Source organism: Dipodomys spectabilis, unplaced genomic scaffold, assembly GCF_019054845.1.
Source record: "Dipodomys spectabilis isolate Male_0828 unplaced genomic scaffold, ASM1905484v1 ptg000207l, whole genome shotgun sequence".
Classification (NCBI taxonomy): domain Eukaryota; kingdom Metazoa; phylum Chordata; class Mammalia; order Rodentia; family Heteromyidae; genus Dipodomys; species Dipodomys spectabilis.
Window position 1 is genome coordinate 10,355,050 of NW_024870884.1, and position 19,058 is coordinate 10,374,107.

Sequence of the window (19,058 nt, forward strand, 5' to 3'; positions counted from 1 at the left end):
TTTAGGAGGCCAGAAGGTAGAGATTGTGAATATCATGTTTTGAGGCCAGCCTAGGCAAAAGTTTAGATTCCCATCTCAGTAAAACAAGCTAAGTGGGATGATACACACCTGATACCTATGATGAAATGAGTTAGAGGATTGTGGTCCAAGGCTACCTTGTGCAAAAATTGAGCTTCTATTTGAAATAAAAAGTAAAGCCAAAAGGGAATGACTCAAGGGGTAATGTTCTTGGGTTGCCTAACAAGTTGGAGATAGTTCAGACTCCAGTACTAATGAAGAATTATGTTGATTTGATTTTTTTCCCCATAAGTAATTTTCTTTAAAAATCAGTAGGGCTGGGGGGGTATGACTCAAGTGGTAGAGCACTTGCTTAGCAAGTGTGAAGCCCTGAGTTAACAATCCCACACACACACACACATTCTCTCTCTCTCTCTCTCTCTCTCTCTCTCTCAAAACAGGAGTTGGTGGCTTATATCTTTAAGCCTAGCCACTTTTGAGCCTTAGTAGCTAGAAATTCTTGCTATGTGTAGATTGACTCACTTTTAATTTTTCTTGTGCTCCTGAGAATTGACCCTGGCATGTTTGCCCTCATGTATACTAGACAAGTGCTCTATGGTTGAGCTGCATCTTTAATCCTTGGAATATGTATGATGTTAAGTACTTTGTTTCTCTGATTGCTTTCCCTCCTCCCCCTCCTCCTCCTCCTCCTCCTTCTCCTCCTCCTCCTCCTCCTTCTCCGAAAATACTGTACAGAGGGGTTCTTTTTTTTTGAGCCACAGTGCCACTTCTGGTTTTCTGGTGGACTTTCCTGCCTGGGCTGGCTTTTAACCGTGATCCTCAGAGCTCAGCCTCCTGAGTAGCTAGGATTACAGGCGTGAGCCACTGGCACATGGTTTTATTTTTCTTCTTTAGAGCTTCTTGTTATATGTAGGTTGACTTTCTTTTTCTCCTTAACTTTATCACTTTATCTCAAGACTTTATTTAGTTATTTAGTTATTTGATTGTGGGGCTTGAACTCTGGGCGTGAGCGCTGTCTGTGTGCTCTTCAGCTCAAGGTTAGCACTCTACCTCTTGAGCCACAGCACTGCATCCAGTTTTCTAGAGGTTTATTGGTTTTGAACCGTGATATTCAGATCTCAGCCTCCTGAGTAGCTAGGATTACAGGCATGAGCTACTGGTGCCTGGAAAAATTTCAACATGTATGCCAGAGAGAGAGAGAGAGAGAGAGAGAGGGAGAGGGAGAGAGAGAGGGACTGTGTGTGTATGTTTATTATTTGAGTTACTGAGGATTGAACCCAGAAAGAGCATCCTGAATGCTAAGCAAATGCTCTACTAGTTGAGCCACACATCTAGCCCTTTTGTTTGTATTTTGTTTTAGAGAGGTTATCTGGCTAACTTGGTTCCTGGCTTAAGCTCTTTATCCTCTGCCTCTAGGTCCTTGAGTAGTTGATATTCCAGTTGTCTACCACCATACCTGGCTAAAATTTCCTATTTTTAAGGCATCTGTTCTATTTACTCAAATCTGCATTATTTCAAGCATAATCTTCATTTGCGAAAAGCTTGTATATATACTTTCTTAAGTCATTTAACCTTACTTTCTGTTTCTTTTTATTTTTAATTTATTTTTGGTGCCAGTCTTGGGGCTTGAACTCAGGGTCTGGGTGCTGCCATGAGCTTTTGTAGCTCAAAGCTAGTGTTCTATCATTTGAGCCACAGCTCCAATTCTGGCTTTTTGAGTGCTTAATAAGAGTCTCACAGACTTTCATGCTCTGGCTGGCTTCAAACTGTAGTCCCAGTTCTCAACCTTCTGAGTACCTAGGATAATTGGCATGAGCTACTGACACCTGGGTCTTTTGATTTTTGTTCTGTTATAAATAATTTTTTATATTTTTTATTATCTTTTAGTAGTTGTACAAAGAAGTTCCCATTCTACAAAACATTATATGAGTACAAGGTATTTGAGCACATTATTACTCGTCGCTCCTAACCCATCCCTTCTCTCACTTTTTTATAAAAATTGAGATTAGGTGATTACATAAATTTCACATATTTCACAATCTTGTGGAATAGTGATACTTAAAGTCACAAATACGTTTTAACCTTCACAAGGCAAATTGCCTTTATCATGGTCTATAAGTTTGTGAATTCTGTGAGCTTTGACATTACAAATTATTTCTTCCACATCAGGTGATGGTTACATTTCTTTCCTTTTGCTTAGTGTAAGTTGTTCCCCCTTTCCCTCTCATTCCTCCTTTCCCATCGCTGTCTTTGTGTTATTTAGTTCTTTTTCTTCTATGTCCAGGGCAGCTGATGGGCCCCTTTATTGTATGTTGTTCCATTTTCCACTTACTCTGTTCCCCCTCTGGCTTCCTTCTGTTGCATGCATATGTCTACCCAATATATGGTCAAGAACATGGAGTCATTTAGCAATGATATCACAAAGTGGGTGGCTATCCTTTGTTTCTAGAGTCCTATTTACGTTATCATATCTTCTTGGATTATTTTGGCTTTAGCAACCACATATCAGAGAGACCACGTGCCGTTTTTCTCTTTGTTCTTGGCTTACTTTGCTCAAAATAATCTGCTCTAGTTCCATCCATTTCCCTGCAAATGCCATTATTTTGTCCTTTCTAATGACTGCATAATATCCGTAGATACCACAATTTTTGGATCCACTCATCAGCAGTGGGGCATCTGTGTTTTTTCCAAATCTTGGCTATTGTGAACAGTGCTGCAATGAACATGGAGGTTATGTGTCTTTGTATACTGGTTCCTGTTGTTCAGGGTAGATGCCTAGGAGTGGTATGGCTGGGTCATAGGGGAGGTCTATATTTAGCTTTCTGAGGTACCTCCAGACTGCTTTCCAAAGTGGTTGTATAAGTGTACATTCCCACCAGCAATGCAGTAGGGTTCCTCTTTCTCTACATCCTTTCCAGCATTTGTCGTTGGGTAACTTTAGGATGTGGGTCATTTTGACTAGGGTAAGGTGGTATCTCAAAGTTGTCCTGAGTAGCTAGAATTACAGGCCTTGAGCCACTGGCACACCCAGCATGATATCTCCCCTTACCACACATACACCCTCTCTCTGCCAGTCCTGGGGCTTGAACTCAGGGTCTGGGCACCGTCCCTATGCTGCTTGTGCTTACGGGTAGCACTCTACCACTTGAGGTACAGAGCCACTTCTGGCCTTTTCTGTTTATATGGTACTGAAGAATTGATCCTACAGCCTCATGAATATTAGGCAAGTACTCTACCAATAAGACACATTCCCAGCCCCGAGATCTCATTTAGTAAACAAATACTTTAAATTATAATTTATGGTGGTAAATGTAAATTTTGTGACAGAATGTGACTTTGTATTAAAAACAAGTTTTGTGGGTATAGTGGTACAAACCTGCAATCCTAGCAATAAGAAGGTAGAGGCAGGAGGATCATAAGTTCAAGGCCATCCTGGACTATATGAGTCCTTATCTAGAAATATAACAAAAAAAAAAATTCACTCCTATAATCCTAGCTACCTGAGGATCATAATTTGAAGCCAGCTCAGTCAGAAAAGTCCATAAGACTCTTATCTATAATTAACTACCAGAAAGCCAGAAGTAGAGCTGTGGCTCAAGTAGTGTAGAGCACTAGTCTTGAAAAAAAAAAAATCTCAGGGATAGCACCCAGGCTGACTGACACCAAAAATAAATACATACATGTATATATATACACACACACACACGTTTTACTCCCAGTTCTTCAAAAACATACCAAAAAATATCTAAGCTGGGCACTGGTGGCTCATGCCTGTAATCTTAGCTATTCAGGAGGCTGAGATCTGAGAATTACAGTTCAAAGCTATCCCTGGCAGGAAAGTCCGTGAGACTTATCTCCATTTACCCCCCCAGAAAACTAGAAGTGGCGCTGTGGCTTAAGTGGTAGAGCACTCAGCTTGAGCTGAAGAGCTCAGGGACAGTGCCCAGGCCCAGAGTTCAAGTCCCATGAAAAAAAAAAAAAGAATCTAGCAGAATATTTGCCAAATCATTAGTGGTAAATTATTGGTACATTTGCATCCTACATTTGGTGTAATTTGATTTTTTTTAAAATAAGAGAATTGTTACAATTGTTTAAAACAAAGCCATTAAAAAGCAACACAAGCTGAGTATAATCCTAATACTTGGGAACCTGAGTTACAAGAATCTTGAGTTTAAGGGCAGCCTCGACACTCTGTCTCTAAAATAATAGCCAAAGCTCACAACAAAAAGGAGCACAGGCCAGACTAGAGGCATGACTCAGGTCAGAGTACCAATAGTGAACGAAAATGCCTAACTAGAGCACAAGTCCCTGGGTTCTAGTGCTGTTGCCTACAAACACAAAAAAATAAAGCTTAAAAGAGTATAGACCTGATTGTGTTATGGTATTATTTGTAAGTATGAGCTGTATGCTTCATTCCCCCCCCCCCCCCCTTTTTTTTTTTAAATAGAATGCCCAGTGTTTACATGGGGACATTGCCCAGTCACAAAGAGAAATTACACTGAAAGGCTTCAGAGAAGGTAGTTTCAAGGTATTGGTTGCAACCAATGTGGCTGCTCGTGGTTTGGACATACCTGAGGTTGACCTGGTGATTCAAAGTTCTCCTCCACAGGTAGGAAATGGGAATGATTTGGGGAAAATAAGAGCAATTTCATAAATTGATGTTTTATTTACAAAGTGCGTGGAGTTTAGAATGTGAAAGATAGGCCATTTGTTTTAGCTATGTTTTTGTAACTTGGTGTTCAATTGACTTTCATAAATGACTGACTACACTGTTTGGATCTAAAGCTTGGCCCAACAAAAATCATACAAAAGAATTTTAAAAAACTGATTATGATAACTCTGAGATAGATTATTAAAACGTTTTTGAGCTTTTATCCTAAGTTCTAGCAAATAAATTAAAATTAATAAGTACAAAGTACCTGAGTACCTGTGGCTCACACGTGTAATTCTGGTTACTCAGGAGACTAAGATCTGAGGATCATGGATCAAAGTCAGACCAGACAGGAAAGTCCATAAGACTCTTACTTCCAATAAATTACCCACAAAAGGCAAGAAGTGGAGCTCTGGCTCAAGTGATAGAGTGTAAGTCTTAAGCAAAATAGATTAGGGACAGGTCCTGAGTTCATGCCCCAGGACTAGCACAAAAAAAAAAAAGAAAAAAATTTTAGACTATTTGAATGTTGGAATGACTGTAGAACTTGATAAGTTTTGAAAAGTACTTTATTATTTTTAGGATGTTGAATCCTATATTCATCGCTCTGGACGCACCGGAAGAGCTGGCCGGACAGGGATTTGTGTATGTTTTTATCAACCAAGAGAAAGAGGTCAACTAAGATATGTGGAACAAAAGGCAGTAAGTAAAGTTAAATAATCTCAGCCTTATTGTCTAAATGATGCCTTAGAAGACAGCTCTTGCTACATTTGTTCTCACAAATCAATCCACCTAACAACTTACTTTAAAGTGAAATTGGATGTGAAGCATGAAGCATGTGGAGAGCTAAATTTATATTAGCTGCAAGACTTTTGTCTTATACAGTTTCTATTGTGAAGACAGAAGAGCTGACTTTCTAATTTTTCCTTTGAATTTTTCTCATTACTAAAACCAGAAGAGTATTATGATTCCATCATCTCAGTCCAGCATTGTAGATGGGTGATTGGTGACATTGTTTTGGTGTAGTAGTAAAAAAAAAAAAATTGGTATTGTTAATACATAATAGCCTTTTTTTTTTTTTTTTAATGATTTAGACTTTTTTGGTGGTATTTCAGGCTTTTCTCTTCATTTACTTATTTATTTTTTTATTTTTTGTGCTGGTCCTGGGACTTGAACTCAGAATGTAGGAACACTGAGGTTTTGTGCTGAAGGCTCTACCACTTGAGCCACAGCTCCACATATAGCCTTTTGGTTAATTGGAGTTAAGAGTTTCATGAACTTTCCTGCCAAAGCTGGTTTCAAATCACGATCTTCAGATCTTAGCCTCCTGAATAGCTAGGATTACAGGCATGAGCCATCAACATCTGGCTTTCCCTACTTTTATGATGTATGTTTTTATATGGTACTTCTTCTACTTTGTAAAGCAAGATGGAATAATAAAAAAATAGATTTAATCAATGACTTTTTCTACTTCGTCAGTTTATTTGCAAATGAATTTCCATGATTATATCTTCAGGGCAATTCAATTTTTGTTTCTCTTTTTGGAATTTATATTTTTAGAAAAAGCAGATCTTTTCATCATGGCTTGGAAATCGTTAACTCCAAGAAATGAAAATACAACAAATTATAACAATTTAGGAATTAAAGTGCAACAACTTCCGTTTTTCTTTAATGTAATTCTTTCATTTTCAGGGGATTACTTTTAAACGTGTAGGTGTTCCTTCTACAATGGATTTAGTTAAATCTAAAAGCATGGATGCCATCAGGTATGCTTTCTGACCTTGCTGAATAATTTTTTCCTTTGTATTAGGCTATTCATCTTTAAGCTCCTAGTCAAATGTCAGAAAATTTTAGTCACCAGTTTTCCCAGCAGACATTAAAGTTATAATAAAATATGAAAATATTCTTTCCTATTCAGTCTCTTATCTTTCCTTTTCTCCCTATGTCTTGATCAATAAAATGTACTATTTTTAAACCATAGGTCTCTGGCATCTGTTTCTTATGCTGCGGTTGATTTTTTCCGACCATCAGCCCAAAGACTTATTGAAGAGAAAGGGGCAGTGGATGCATTGGCAGCAGCATTAGCACATATTTCTGGAGCATCAAGCTTTGAACCACGATCTTTGATCACCTCTGATAAGGTAAAATGAGTGAGAAACTTGTGAATGTTGCTAGAAAGTTAAAACTGGCCTATAGCAATTGATGCATAACAAATTACTCAGTATTGCTTTTTTTTTTTTTTTTTTTTTTTTGGGTTCCGTCGTGGGGCCTGAACTCTGGGCCTGGGCGCTGTCCCTCAGCTCTTCAGCTCAAGGCTAGCGCTCTACCACTTGAGCCACAGTGCCACTTCCAGGCTTTTTTTTTTCTTTTTGGTTATGTGGTGCTGAGGAATCGAACCCAGGGCCTCATGCATGCAAGGCAAGCGCTCTACCACTGACCCACCTTCCCAGCCCCCCTGAGTATTGCATTTAATTTAATTCTTCAGCGTGTTACTTTCTGTTTAATAAAAAACTGTTTCTTGGAAGTGGAGCTGTGTCCTAAGTGGTAGAGTGCTTGTCGAGCAGAAAAGCTCAGGGACAGACAGGGTCCAGGACCTGAGTTCAAGCCCTAGGACCAATATACACATCTAGTCATAGTGGTATTTACCTATAATCCTAGCACTAAGGAGGCTGAGGCAGGAGGATCTGAAGTTTGAGTCTAGGCTGAAATACATAGTAAAATCCTGTCTCAAAAACGTAAAACAGAGAAACAGATAAAGTCTCCCACTATTATTGTGTTGGGGTCTGTGATGTTCTGTGAATCTTAAGACAGTTTGTTTAATGTATTTAGGTGCTCCATTGTTTGTTGCATAAATACTAACCACTGTGATTTCCTCTTCATGGGTCATTTCCTGTCTCTTCATGCTGATTTTTATGAGAAGTCTTATTTTATTGGATACCAGTATGGCTACTCTGGTCTTATTTCAAGATGCATTTTCATGAAGATCTTTTTCTATCCTTTCACTCAGAATTTGTGTTTATACTGTGAGATGAGTTTCTTGGAGACAATAAATGGTTTGATTTTTTTTTTTAATCTGATCTGCTGAGCCTGTTTATGTTTAATGTTACTGTGGAGAAATATATTGTGTTTCCTGCCGTTTTGTTGTTTTCCTGTATAGAGGGACAAAAAGAGGAAAGGATTGAAGGAAGGAAACTGAATCTTCACATTTTTTTCTACTCTTCAATAGAATACAGCACCCCTTCTAAGTTTTCAAGTCTATAGAAAAATTCAGAAACTACTACAATAAATAACCATGTACTATACACCTAGATTCAACAACTACTAACATAGTATTATATTTGCTGTGCATATGCTTTTCTTGTTAAACTATTTGAAGTTGAAACATGATATCATTTCTGAATATTTAAATATGCATCTTTTTCCCTGATACTAGGGTATAAACTCAGGTCCTGAGTGCTGTCCCTTAGCTTTTTTGCTCAAAGCTAATGCTGTACCACTTGAAACATAGTTTCACTTCTGACTTTTTTTACTTGTTAGTTGGAGATAAGTGTCTTCTTAGATTTTTCTCCCTGGCTGGCTTCAAACAATGATCCTCAGATTTCAGCTTCTTGAGTGACTAGGATTACAGGTATGAGCCACCAGTACCCAGCTTCATCTTCTAAGAATAAGAATTTTCATGCCAAAGCTGACCACCGGTGGCTCACGCTTGTAATCCTAGCTACGCAGGAGGCTAAGATCTGAGGATCCAATTAACCACCAGAAAACCAGAAGTGGCACTATGGCTCAAGTGCTAGAGCTGTGGCCTTGAGCTGAAGAGCTGAGGGACAGTACCAAGGCCCAGAGTTCAAGTCCCACTACGGACAAAAAAAAAAAAAAAAGAATTTTCAGGCGAGATGGCAGTGGCTCATGCCTGTAATACTAGCTACTCAGGAGGCTGAGATCTAGATCATGGTTCAAATCCAACCCCAAGGACTTTTCCCTCAAGGACTTTTCCTTGAGACTTTTATTTTCAATTAACCACTAAAAAGCCAGAACTGGAACTGTTGTTCAAGTGGTAGATTACTATCTAGCCTTGGACATCAAAGCCCAGGGATGGCTCCCAGGACTTGAGTTCAATCCCCCGTACTGTCAGACACACAAAAAAGAATAATATTGACTTACATATTTTAGTTTTTGTACATGAAAAGCAGTAATAGGACTAGTCAAGTACCAATGGTTCACGCCTATAATCCTAGCTACTCAGGAAGCTGAGATCTGAGAATCTCAGTTTGAAGCCATTGTAAGCAGACAAATCTTGAGTCTATCTTCAGTTAACTAGTATAAAACCAAAAGAGAGATTATAGTTTAAGTGGTAGAATACCAGCTGTGCGTGAAAAAGCTGGGAGAGACAGACAAAAAAAGAGATGGGGAATAAGCTCCATTTCTTGCACTCATACACAAAGAGTTCTATATTAGTCATTTAATATCTAGCCTATGTCCAGATTTGAATTATTCTGCCCAAAACACCTGTTTATCTGCAGGGAAATCAGCCCCTCCGTTGCACAGCATTGTACTGATTATTGCATACCACAAAGTATTCTTTAAAAATTAATTTTTATTTATTTCTTGTTGGTCCTGGGGCTTGAACTCTGGGCTTGGGCACTTACGCTCTTCAGCTCAAGGTGAGCGCTCTGCCCCTTGAGCCACAGCGCCACTTCCGGTTTTCTAGTGGTTTATTGGAGGTAAGAGTCTCACAGGGGCTGGGAAGGTGGCTCATGGGCTGGGAAGGCGGCTCAGTGGTAGAGTGCTTGCCTTGCATGCATGAGGCCCTGGGTTCGATTCCTCAGCACCACATAAACAGAAAAAGCTCGAAGTGTCACTGTGGCTCAAGTGGTAGAGCGCTCGCCTTGAGCTGAAGAGCTGAGGGACAGCGCCCAGGCCCAGAGTTCAGGTCCACGACCGGCAAAAAAAAAAAAAAAAGTCTCACAGACTTTCCTGCCCAGTCTGGCTTTGAACCATGATGCTCAGATCTCAGCTTCCTGAGTAGCTAGGATTACAAGTGTGAGTCATTGGTGCCGGCTTTTAATTTTTTATTGTTATTAAAAACTTGATGTACAGAGGGATTATAGTTGCGTAAATCTCATTCTGAGATTTTCCATCCCCTCCCCACTCTCAAGTTGTACAGTTCATTTTCAACATGGTGTCTAGTGAGATTTTTATCTTTTTAATTGTTATTATAAAGGAGGTATACAGAAGGATTACAGTTGCATAAGTCAGGTAATGAATACATTTCTTTTTGGACAATGTCACCCTTCCTTTGCTCTCTCCCAGTTTTCTCTCCTGTACCATCCATAAGTTGTATAGTTCATTTTCAATATAGTGGCTAGTTAAGTACCACAAAAAATTCTTGGTTTGTAGTTGCCATGGAACCATGCAGCTGAGCAATAGATTCTGTGTTGTAAACACAGTAGTGTGCAATGTAAGGGCTTCTATATGTGTAGAGAAGGGGATATGTTAATATTTTTGAGAGTATCCATATAACTGATTCCAGATGGCTATATGATAATGGAACATAATTCACAAATCTCGCATGGTAGCTTTACCCCTAGCTACCTAGGACGCTGACATTGGGAGGTTCAAGGCCAACCCAAACAAAAAGTTCATGCTCCAGTCAGCTGCTGGTAGCTCACACTTGTAATCCTAGCTACTCAGGACACTGAGGTCTGAAGATTGGTGTTCAAAGCCAGCTCAGATAGGAAAGTCTGTGAGAAAACCGTAAGTAGAGCTATGGCTCAAAGTGGTAGAGCGATATCCTTGAGCAAAAAGAGCTCAGGGACAGCGCCCAGGTCCAGATTCAAAACCCATGACAGACCAAAAAAAAAAAAAAAGTTGATGATCCATATCTCAATTAGTAAAATACTCAATATCTCCCTCACTTTCCCCAGAACTAGGGTTTGAACCTAGGACTTCACCTTTTTTTTTTTTTTTGTCTTTTTTTTTTTTTTTGGTACTGGGGATCGAACCCAGGACGTTGCACTTGCTAGGCAAGTGCTTTGCCACTGAGCTATATCCCAGCCCTAGGACTTTACTTTTTGAAGATGCAATCTAGTGAACATTTCCCTGCCTATGCTGGCTTTGAACCTCAGTCCTCCAGATCTCAGTCTCCTGAGTAACTAGGATTACAGGTGCCAAGCTTAATTCTTAATCTTAAATCTTCATTACCAGTGCCAAACTTAATTCTTAAAGCATAATGGTTAAATAGTATTTATGTAGTCTTAACAGTAATACACAGAATATTTTCAATGATGTTTAAAAAGTGGTCTTCTAACACAGTTTCAAAAAGATTATTACTTTTTTTTAGTAATCATGTTATGAGCAGCCATGTTGCCACATAAGAAATGAAGAGTTGGCTGGGCGCTGATGGCTCACACCTGTAATCCTAGCTACTCTGGAGGCTGAAGTCTGAAGATCATGGTTCAAAGCCAGCCCGGGCAGGAAAGTCTGTGAGACTCTTATCCCCAATAAACCACTAGAAAACTGGAAGTGGCGCTGTGGCTCAAGTGGTAGAGTGCTAGCCTTGAGCTGAAGAGCTGAGGGATAACACCCAAGCCCAGAGTTCAAGCCCCATGACTGACAAAAAAAAAAAAAAATGAAGAGTTGTGTCAGGAAGGGATACAGACTTAGAGCTTTACTGTTTTGCTTGCTAGTGATTTTTTCTCAAATGTAATGTTACTTCTGTTCTTTAAGGGATTTGTGACCATGACACTCGAAAGCCCAGAAGAAATACAAGATATCAATTGTGCTTGGAAAGAACTTAACAGAAAGCTGAGTAATAATGCTGTATCCCAAATTACCAGAATGTGCCTCTTAAAAGGAAATATGGTAAATTTTTCTAAATACTTACAAAGATTTTTAATCCAATACCAAAAAATGTTTATAAAGACTGCCAACGTTTTCTGTTTCTTTATTTGAAGCCTGATGTGATGAATAATACTACTGGTTTTTCTTCTTAATATTGGTTCATATATCTGCTTACCTTTTTGGAGAATTATATAAAGGAAACTATTCAGAGCTCTCAGTTATTCTCCTTCAGGTTTAATCAATACCCTAGTAATTTAAGTTTCTGCCATGATACACATATCATATATGATTGTGTATCTTTCTTTTTTCTTTTTGTTGTGGGGCTTGAACTCTCGCCTGGGCGTTGTCCCTCAGCTCTTCAGCTCAAGGCTAGCGCTCTACCACTTGAGCCACAGTGCCGCTTTTGGTTTTCTGATGGTTAATTGGAGATCAGAGTCTCACTGACGTTCCTGCCTGGGCTGACTTTGAACTGCAATCCTAGGATCTCAGCTTTCTGAGTAGCTAGGATTACAGGCATGAGCCACTGTTGCCCCACTGTATCTTTATTTTCTGGGACTTAGTAATTTATGCCTGCAACACTTAAACAACTTGATAATTTAAAGTAGATACAATTTTGATTTTTGTTGTATTGTATAACTTTTTTTGTTTATTTGGGGGTAGTAGGGTCTAACTTAAGGGTCTCCAGTTTGTTAAGCAGGCATTCTACCACCTCAGCCATGCCCCAGCCAGACAATACTGTTTTTTAACTACTATTGGTTGCTATTGGTTAACTATTAACTACTATTGGTGAGGATAGTCATATGAATGAAGTAGGTTATTTTCATATGGTATGATTAAAATTTTCATTTTAGTGATTTTTTTCCTAATGGTTTTGAGAAAACATGTTTCATTTATTCATCTCCCTATACAACACAGGTTCATTCTAACCTAAAATTTATTAACTAGATTGTTTATTGGAAATAACCAGCTCTCTCAAGGTATAATGATATTTTCTTCAACACAGATTTAATTCAAATATGAGAAAAATATACACCTTCACAAAAGAATGTAGAAAGGTTAAATAAAAAGATCCACAGGCATAACCAGTTGTTGAGTACTAAATTAACTTTCAACCTACAGTCAACCAAAACTTCAGAGGAAATGTCTTTGGGTTATATCAGTCTTATTATCTAATAACATTGCAGCTTTTCATGCAAGAAACTTTGTGACACTAAATTTCAGTTATTTAAAATATATTTGTAGTGGCTATGTACTGAACCTCATCATCTTATATGTGCTAGGGAAGCATTCTACCACTGACTTACCTGTAGCTGCTCGCTAAATTTTTAAAATAAGTTTTTTAGAAGAATCATTTTATAAGGGCTATGGAATCTTGATGTCTATAAAAATTCTAGAGAAGCTTCTTGGTTCCTCTTAGCAGTAGATGAGATACTATATTTACTTCTCAGATTTAGGAAATCTGTTATATGTTGTTATGGATTATCTTAACTGTTTTGATTGTATAAACAATCATGGAATGCATATAATTCTTTTTTTAGAGCAAATGTGAGATTATTACAAATACTCATTTATTAGTAAAAATTAGCATATGAATCTAAATGCGAATGTTTTTGTTTTGCTTTTAGGGTGTTTGCTTTGATGTTCCCACAACTGAATCAGAAAGATTACAGGTATTTAATTTAATTTTTTGCTGATCCTGGGGCTCCAGCTCTAGGCTTGAGCGCTGTCTCTGACCTCCTTTTTGCTCAGGGCTAACACTGTACCACTTGAGCCACCGAGCCACTTCTGGCTTATTCTGTGATTAATTGGAGATAAGGTTCTCACAGACTTTCTTGCTGGCTTTGAACTGTGATCCTCAGATCTCAACTTCCTAAGTAGCTAGGATTACAGGTATGAGCCACCAGCACCCAACTTACTTAATTTTTTATCTGCTAAAATAGTTTAGTATTTATCTTCTTAAAATTATTATTATTTTTCATACAAAGGGATTTCAGTTCAACATAGCAGTTTATGAGTATCATACATTTTGGCCAATATCACCTCTTCCACCATTCTTCCCCATTTGAGTAAGTATTAAGATTATTTTGAAGCCAAGCTACCAGAGACTTGTGCCTATAATTCTACATACTCAGAGAACTGAGATCTGAGTGTTGAGACTAGGTAGGCAAATCCCAATTATTATCTCCAAGTAACTAGCAGAAAGCTGGAAGTTGAGGTATAATGAGCAAAAAAACCAAGTGAGAGCATGAGGGCCTAAGTTGAACCCAGTATTGTACACATAAAAGATGGTTTTGAAAAGCTCATAGTATTATTATAGTATTATTATCATGCATAAATCAGTAATTCCTTAACTGTAAATTCCTTAACTGTAATTCCTTAACTGTTTACTGTAAATAATTTCAAACATATAAAGAATTGTATACTGAATTCCTATAAATCCGTCACCCAGCATTTGATCATTTTTGTGGGTTTTGTGTGTATGTGTGTATGTGTGTGTATAATGCATGCTGGTACTAGGGATCAAACTCAGTGCCTGAATGCTGTCCCTTAGCTTTTACTTGTGGCTCTTTTGTGGTTAATTGGAGATAAAGAGTCTCATGGACTTGTCTGCCTGGGCTGGCTTCGAACCAACCTCAGCCTCAGACCTCAGCTTCCTGAATAGGCTTACAGGTGTGAGCCACCCATCCCCAGTACTTTCGTGTGTTTTTTTTTCTCCCTTATTTTGTTTTTTTTACCAACTTTCTCAATGTCTTTAGAGACAAAAGTCTAGGCATTCTGTTATGTCTCCCATAAATATTTCCACATATCTACATGTTAAGGACTTTTAAAAAATTACTTATAAAAAATTAAGTTTATCCAGACAATTTTTTGGGGGGCGGAGGGGAGAGAAGGGTCAGGTTTGGGCACTCTTCTTGAATTTTTTTGCTTAACCTAATGTGCTTCTATCACGTTAAGCCACAGCTCTACTTCTGGTTTTCTGGTATTTAATTAAATATAAGAGTCTCATGAACTTTCTGCCTGGGCTGGCTTTGAACTGTGATCCTCAGACCTCAGCCTCCTGAGTAGCTAGGATTACAGGCCTAAGTAGCTAGGATTACAAACATGAGCCACTGGTGCCAGCTTTAGCTGTATTTTTCTTTTTATTTTTGGTACTAGGAATCAAACCCAGGATGTTGCACTTTCTAGGTAAGCACTTTGCCTCTGAGCTACATCCCAGCCCAATTTTTAGCCTTTTTAGAAATTTAGTATATATTGTGTAAACATTTCTATGCCGACTATATAGTTACTAATTATTATTCTCTAGTATTCAATTATTCAATTATTCAAATTTACTGTTATAAACAAGATTTCTCTGAACTTTAGTATATCTAATTCATACATTGTCACATTTATTTGATTTTTTTTTGCTAATCTTGGAGATTGAAGCTAGGACCTTTTTCATGCTAGACAAACATTCTAGCACTAAGCTACATTCCAAGCCTTTTGCCTTTTTTTTTTTTTATTTTTTTTTATTTTATTATTTTTTTTTGGTCTGGTCATGGGGCCTGAACTCTGGGCCTGGGCGCTGTCCCTCAGCTCTTCAGCTCAAGGCTAGCACTCTACCACTTGAGCCACAGCGCCACTTCTGGCTTTTTTCTTTTTTTTTTTTTTCTGCTTATGTGGTGCTGAGGAATCGAACCCAGGGCCTCATGCATGCAAGGCAAGCGCTCTACCACTGAGCCAACTTTCCAGCCCAAGCCTTTTGCCTTGTTTCAGATTTCTCTTTTTTTTTTTGTTGTTGTTGTTGTTGTGTTTGAACACAAGGCCTCTGCTTGAGCTATTTGTCCATCCCTTTTTTGATTTTAAGTTGTATTTCAGATGTCTCATGTTTTTGCCCAAATCTAGCCTCACATTGTGATACCCCCTGCCATTTAGCTAGAACTCAGGTGCATACCATCAGTGTCAGTTTATCTGTGGAGATGGTATGTTGGGATATTTTTGCTTGGAGTTGCTGTAAAGCACAACTCAGTGATCTCTGTGTCCTGAGTAAGTAGGATTATAGGCTCAGTCAGTAGTACTTATTTATTTATCTTGAATTGTTTATACCAGTTCTGTAAGCTTAAAAAAGATTATTAGAAAGCCGGGCGCTGGTGGCTCACGCCTGTAATCCTAGCTACTCAGGAGGCTGAGATCTGAGGATCGCGGTTCAAAGCCAGCCCGGGCAGGAGAGACCGTGAGACTACTATCTCCAGTAAACCACCAGAAAACCGGAAGTGGCGCTGTAGGTCAAGTGGTAGAGTGCTCGCCTTGAGCTGAAGAGCTGAGGGACAGCGCCCAGGCCCAGGCCCAGAGTTCAAGCCCCACGACCGACAAAAAAAAAAAAAGATTATTAGACTTTATTGCCGGGAAAGGAGGCTGGCAAGCTTCTTTTCACAAGGGAGAAGTGCAAAGAAGCCCCAGCTATTGTCTGAGGTGACTATATAACCTAGGAGGTTTAGGAGGGGCTAAAAGGGGCTAGGAGGTGGAGACCCTGGTTTGGATGTGGGGCCAGGGGCTTCATCATGGCATACTAGGATTTTATGGCTGCTGTCCAAATAGTAGATAAGGGGTCCTGCAACTGCCCAGACCTGAAGGTCACTCTAAGGGGCTCTTGTTGCCTTATATGGTGGTAACTGCCCCAGAGAAGTGCCATCCCAAGGTAAAGGTGTTTGGAAGTTGGTTATTTACTGCCTTTACTACATGGGCCTTGTGTTGCCTAGGAAGGGAGCATGCTAAGCTGTGGAGAAGGGAACTCATTTTGCTAACAAGTTCCAAATTATTTGTACCTCTTTTTAAGTTCTTGCCTGGTGTAGGAAGTGTTATGATCTACATTTTCATTTTATTTTTTGGTTCTTTAAACATACTTCCTCAAAATACTTCACTTCTTATTGGTGGCATATCTCTGTGCTGACAAAGTAAAGAATGATCTCTTTTAGAATGTATGAAACAGGCATGGTAGTGCATGCCTGTAATTCTAGCAATCAAGAGGCTGAGGCAGGAGGATTGTGAGTTTGTGGCCAGTCTAGGCTACATAGTGAGATCTTGTCTCAAAAAAACAAAACAAGCAAGCAAAATGTATAAACTGAGTATGAATTTAGAGTCTTGATATGATTCTGAGTGCTTCTTCAGAGACTAAAATTGTATTGCATGAACTTTTTTTGCTTTATTTTTTAGTTTTCATTTTTGTTGCAGACATTTTAATTAAGAAACAGGGTTTTTGGTTGTTTGCTTTGTTTTTTGAACCAATCCTGGGGCTTGAATTCATGGCCTGGGAACTGTCCCTGAGCTTTCTTTTGCTCAAGGCTTTATCACTCTACCACTTGAGCCACAGCACCACTTCTGGTTTTTCTGTTTATGTGGTACTGAGAAATAGAACCCAGGGCTTCATGCATGCTAGGCATGAAGCCACAAAGCCACACTACCACATTCCCAGCCTGAAACAGGGGTTCTTTAGCTAAGAGATAAAGGATATAAAATAGCCAGGTACCAGTGGCTTATGCCTGTAATCGTAGCTACTTCAGAGGCTAAGGATTGTGGTTCAAAGCAATCTGGAGCAGAGAAAAGTCCATGAGACTCTCAGTCGCCATATTAACCACCAAAAAACAAGGTAGAGCTGTGCTCAAGCGGTAGAGCACTAGCCTTGAGAAAAAAAACTTGGGGACAATGTCCATCCCTGATTCAAGCCCCAACACACTCCCTTTGCCCCCCCCCCCCTAAAATGGCCTCTTTACTCACTGCTTACTTATGGTTTCTATTTAGCATTTATATTAATCTTGTTAATTCCCCTCACAGGCAGACTGGCATGATTCAGACTGGATACTCTCAGTACCTGCCAAATTACCTGAAATTGAAGAATACTATGATGGAAACACATCATCTAATTCCAGACAAAGGAGTGGGTGGTCAAGTGGCAGATCAGGCCGATCAGGCCGGTCAGGTGGCCGATCTGGTGGCCGGTCTGGTAGACAGAGTCGACAGGGGAGCAGGTCAGGAAGTCGACAAGATGGTAGAAGAAGAAGTGGGAACAGAAATCGATCAAGAAGTGGGGGCCACAAACGGAATTTTGACTGAGCATTTGACAGTTAATCTACAAGTGTGAGCTTGCCTATTTCTGCCTAATCATGTACATTATCCACCAAAAATTAGGTCATCATAGTTGAGGTATGTGTCTGCAATTTGCGAAGAAGTTGGTCGTATTTTTTTAAAAAGTATTTCAACAGAATGGTTGTAACAAATCTACTTATCCAGTTATACCTTTGAATAATAAAGAAAAAATCTTTTATTATCTCTGTTCACTGTGTGTTGAGAATTTTCTCAATGTAGTCTTAAAAATTTGTTCTAAGACTTGGCAATTTTACCTTACTCAAGGTTTCTATACATTCTATAAAATATGTATTTATATTTTTATATTCAGATCATTCCTTCTATATGTTATGTGATAGAAAATAAGATCCTTTTTACATTGAAGGGTTGTATAAACTGATAGCATGGCTAATTAGGTATAGCATTTTAAGTTCTAAATAAATTTTATTAAAAATTATATAAGTAGTGCACAATCCTAAGTTTATTCCGTATACTTACTGGCTGCTATGTGTCCATTGCTTTGTTAATCACAATAATATATTTGTGAACAGGCACAGTCACTATCTTCATGAAAAGTACCGACAAGCAATAATGATAGAGATTAACAAAAGCTAAGAGAAAGGTAGGGTTGGAGTGCTAAGGACATAGTTGGGGTATATCACATGGGTTTTAGGAATCAGAAAGACTTTTTAAAGCAAGTAGTATACAGCAGAAAGAAAAGTGGATGTATTTTGTTTTATATATATATATATATGAAATATATATATATATGAAATATATATATATATATAGTAGTAGAAGAGTTTAGAAGGCTTGCAGGCAGAGCAGCTTAGGACTTTCTGTTAGTTCAGTACAATTTGCATGTGGTAGACAGAGGACAGGAATAAAAAGAGAAGGATGGGTTGGACAGGTGGCTCAGTAGTAGAGTACATGCCTTGCATGCATGAGGTCCTGGGTTCATTTCCTCAGTACCACATAAGCAGAAAAAGCTGGAAGTGGCGCTGTGGCTCAAGTGGTAGAGCACTAGCCTTGAGCCTAAAGAGCTGAGGGACAGCACCCAGGCCCAGAATTCAGGCCCATAACCGGCAAAAAAAAAAAAAAAAGGATTTAGAGGCCTTAATGGTAGGATTTAACATGGTTAGATTTTTGTATTAAGAGAGATGATTGGCTGCAGAGGAAACCGGATTGGAGAGGTCAAACTGGAGGCCAAGAGATCTTAAGAAGACGGTAAGAGGGCTAGTACGTAGCTCAGTAAAATAGCATATGCAAGATTGGGCTCAATCCTTAGGACTACAAAAATAAAAGATTTTTTAAAAAACTAGGCTGTAGGAGTGATACAAGATAGAGATTATAGTAACCTAAATTCATGATGCATATACTTGAGAATTTGCTATTTGTCCAGAAATCACATCTGGAGACTAGGTAGTGACTTATGGTTCCAACACAG

General features: G+C 38.8%; 1 protein-coding gene across 2 annotated transcripts in view; it reads left to right on the top strand.

The window, feature by feature from the left end:
• The window catches only part of Ddx50 (DExD-box helicase 50), a 37,762-nt gene extending 19,939 nt beyond the window's left edge, over positions 1-17,823 (top strand). The window contains exons 9-15 of one of the 2 annotated variants that reach the window (XM_042696375.1): positions 4,466-4,627; positions 5,252-5,371; positions 6,362-6,435; positions 6,651-6,810; positions 11,396-11,530; positions 13,135-13,179; positions 17,321-17,823. In XM_042696375.1, coding sequence (XP_042552309.1) covers positions 4,466-4,627; positions 5,252-5,371; positions 6,362-6,435; positions 6,651-6,810; positions 11,396-11,530; positions 13,135-13,179; positions 17,321-17,599 — 975 coding nt within the window. In that variant the 3' untranslated portion in view covers positions 17,600-17,823. The remainder of the gene's footprint in view (positions 1-4,465; positions 4,628-5,251; positions 5,372-6,361; positions 6,436-6,650; positions 6,811-11,395; positions 11,531-13,134; positions 13,180-17,320) is intronic. The other variant, XM_042696376.1, reaches the window with a different exon arrangement.
• The last annotated feature ends 1,235 nt before the right edge of the window (positions 17,824-19,058 follow it).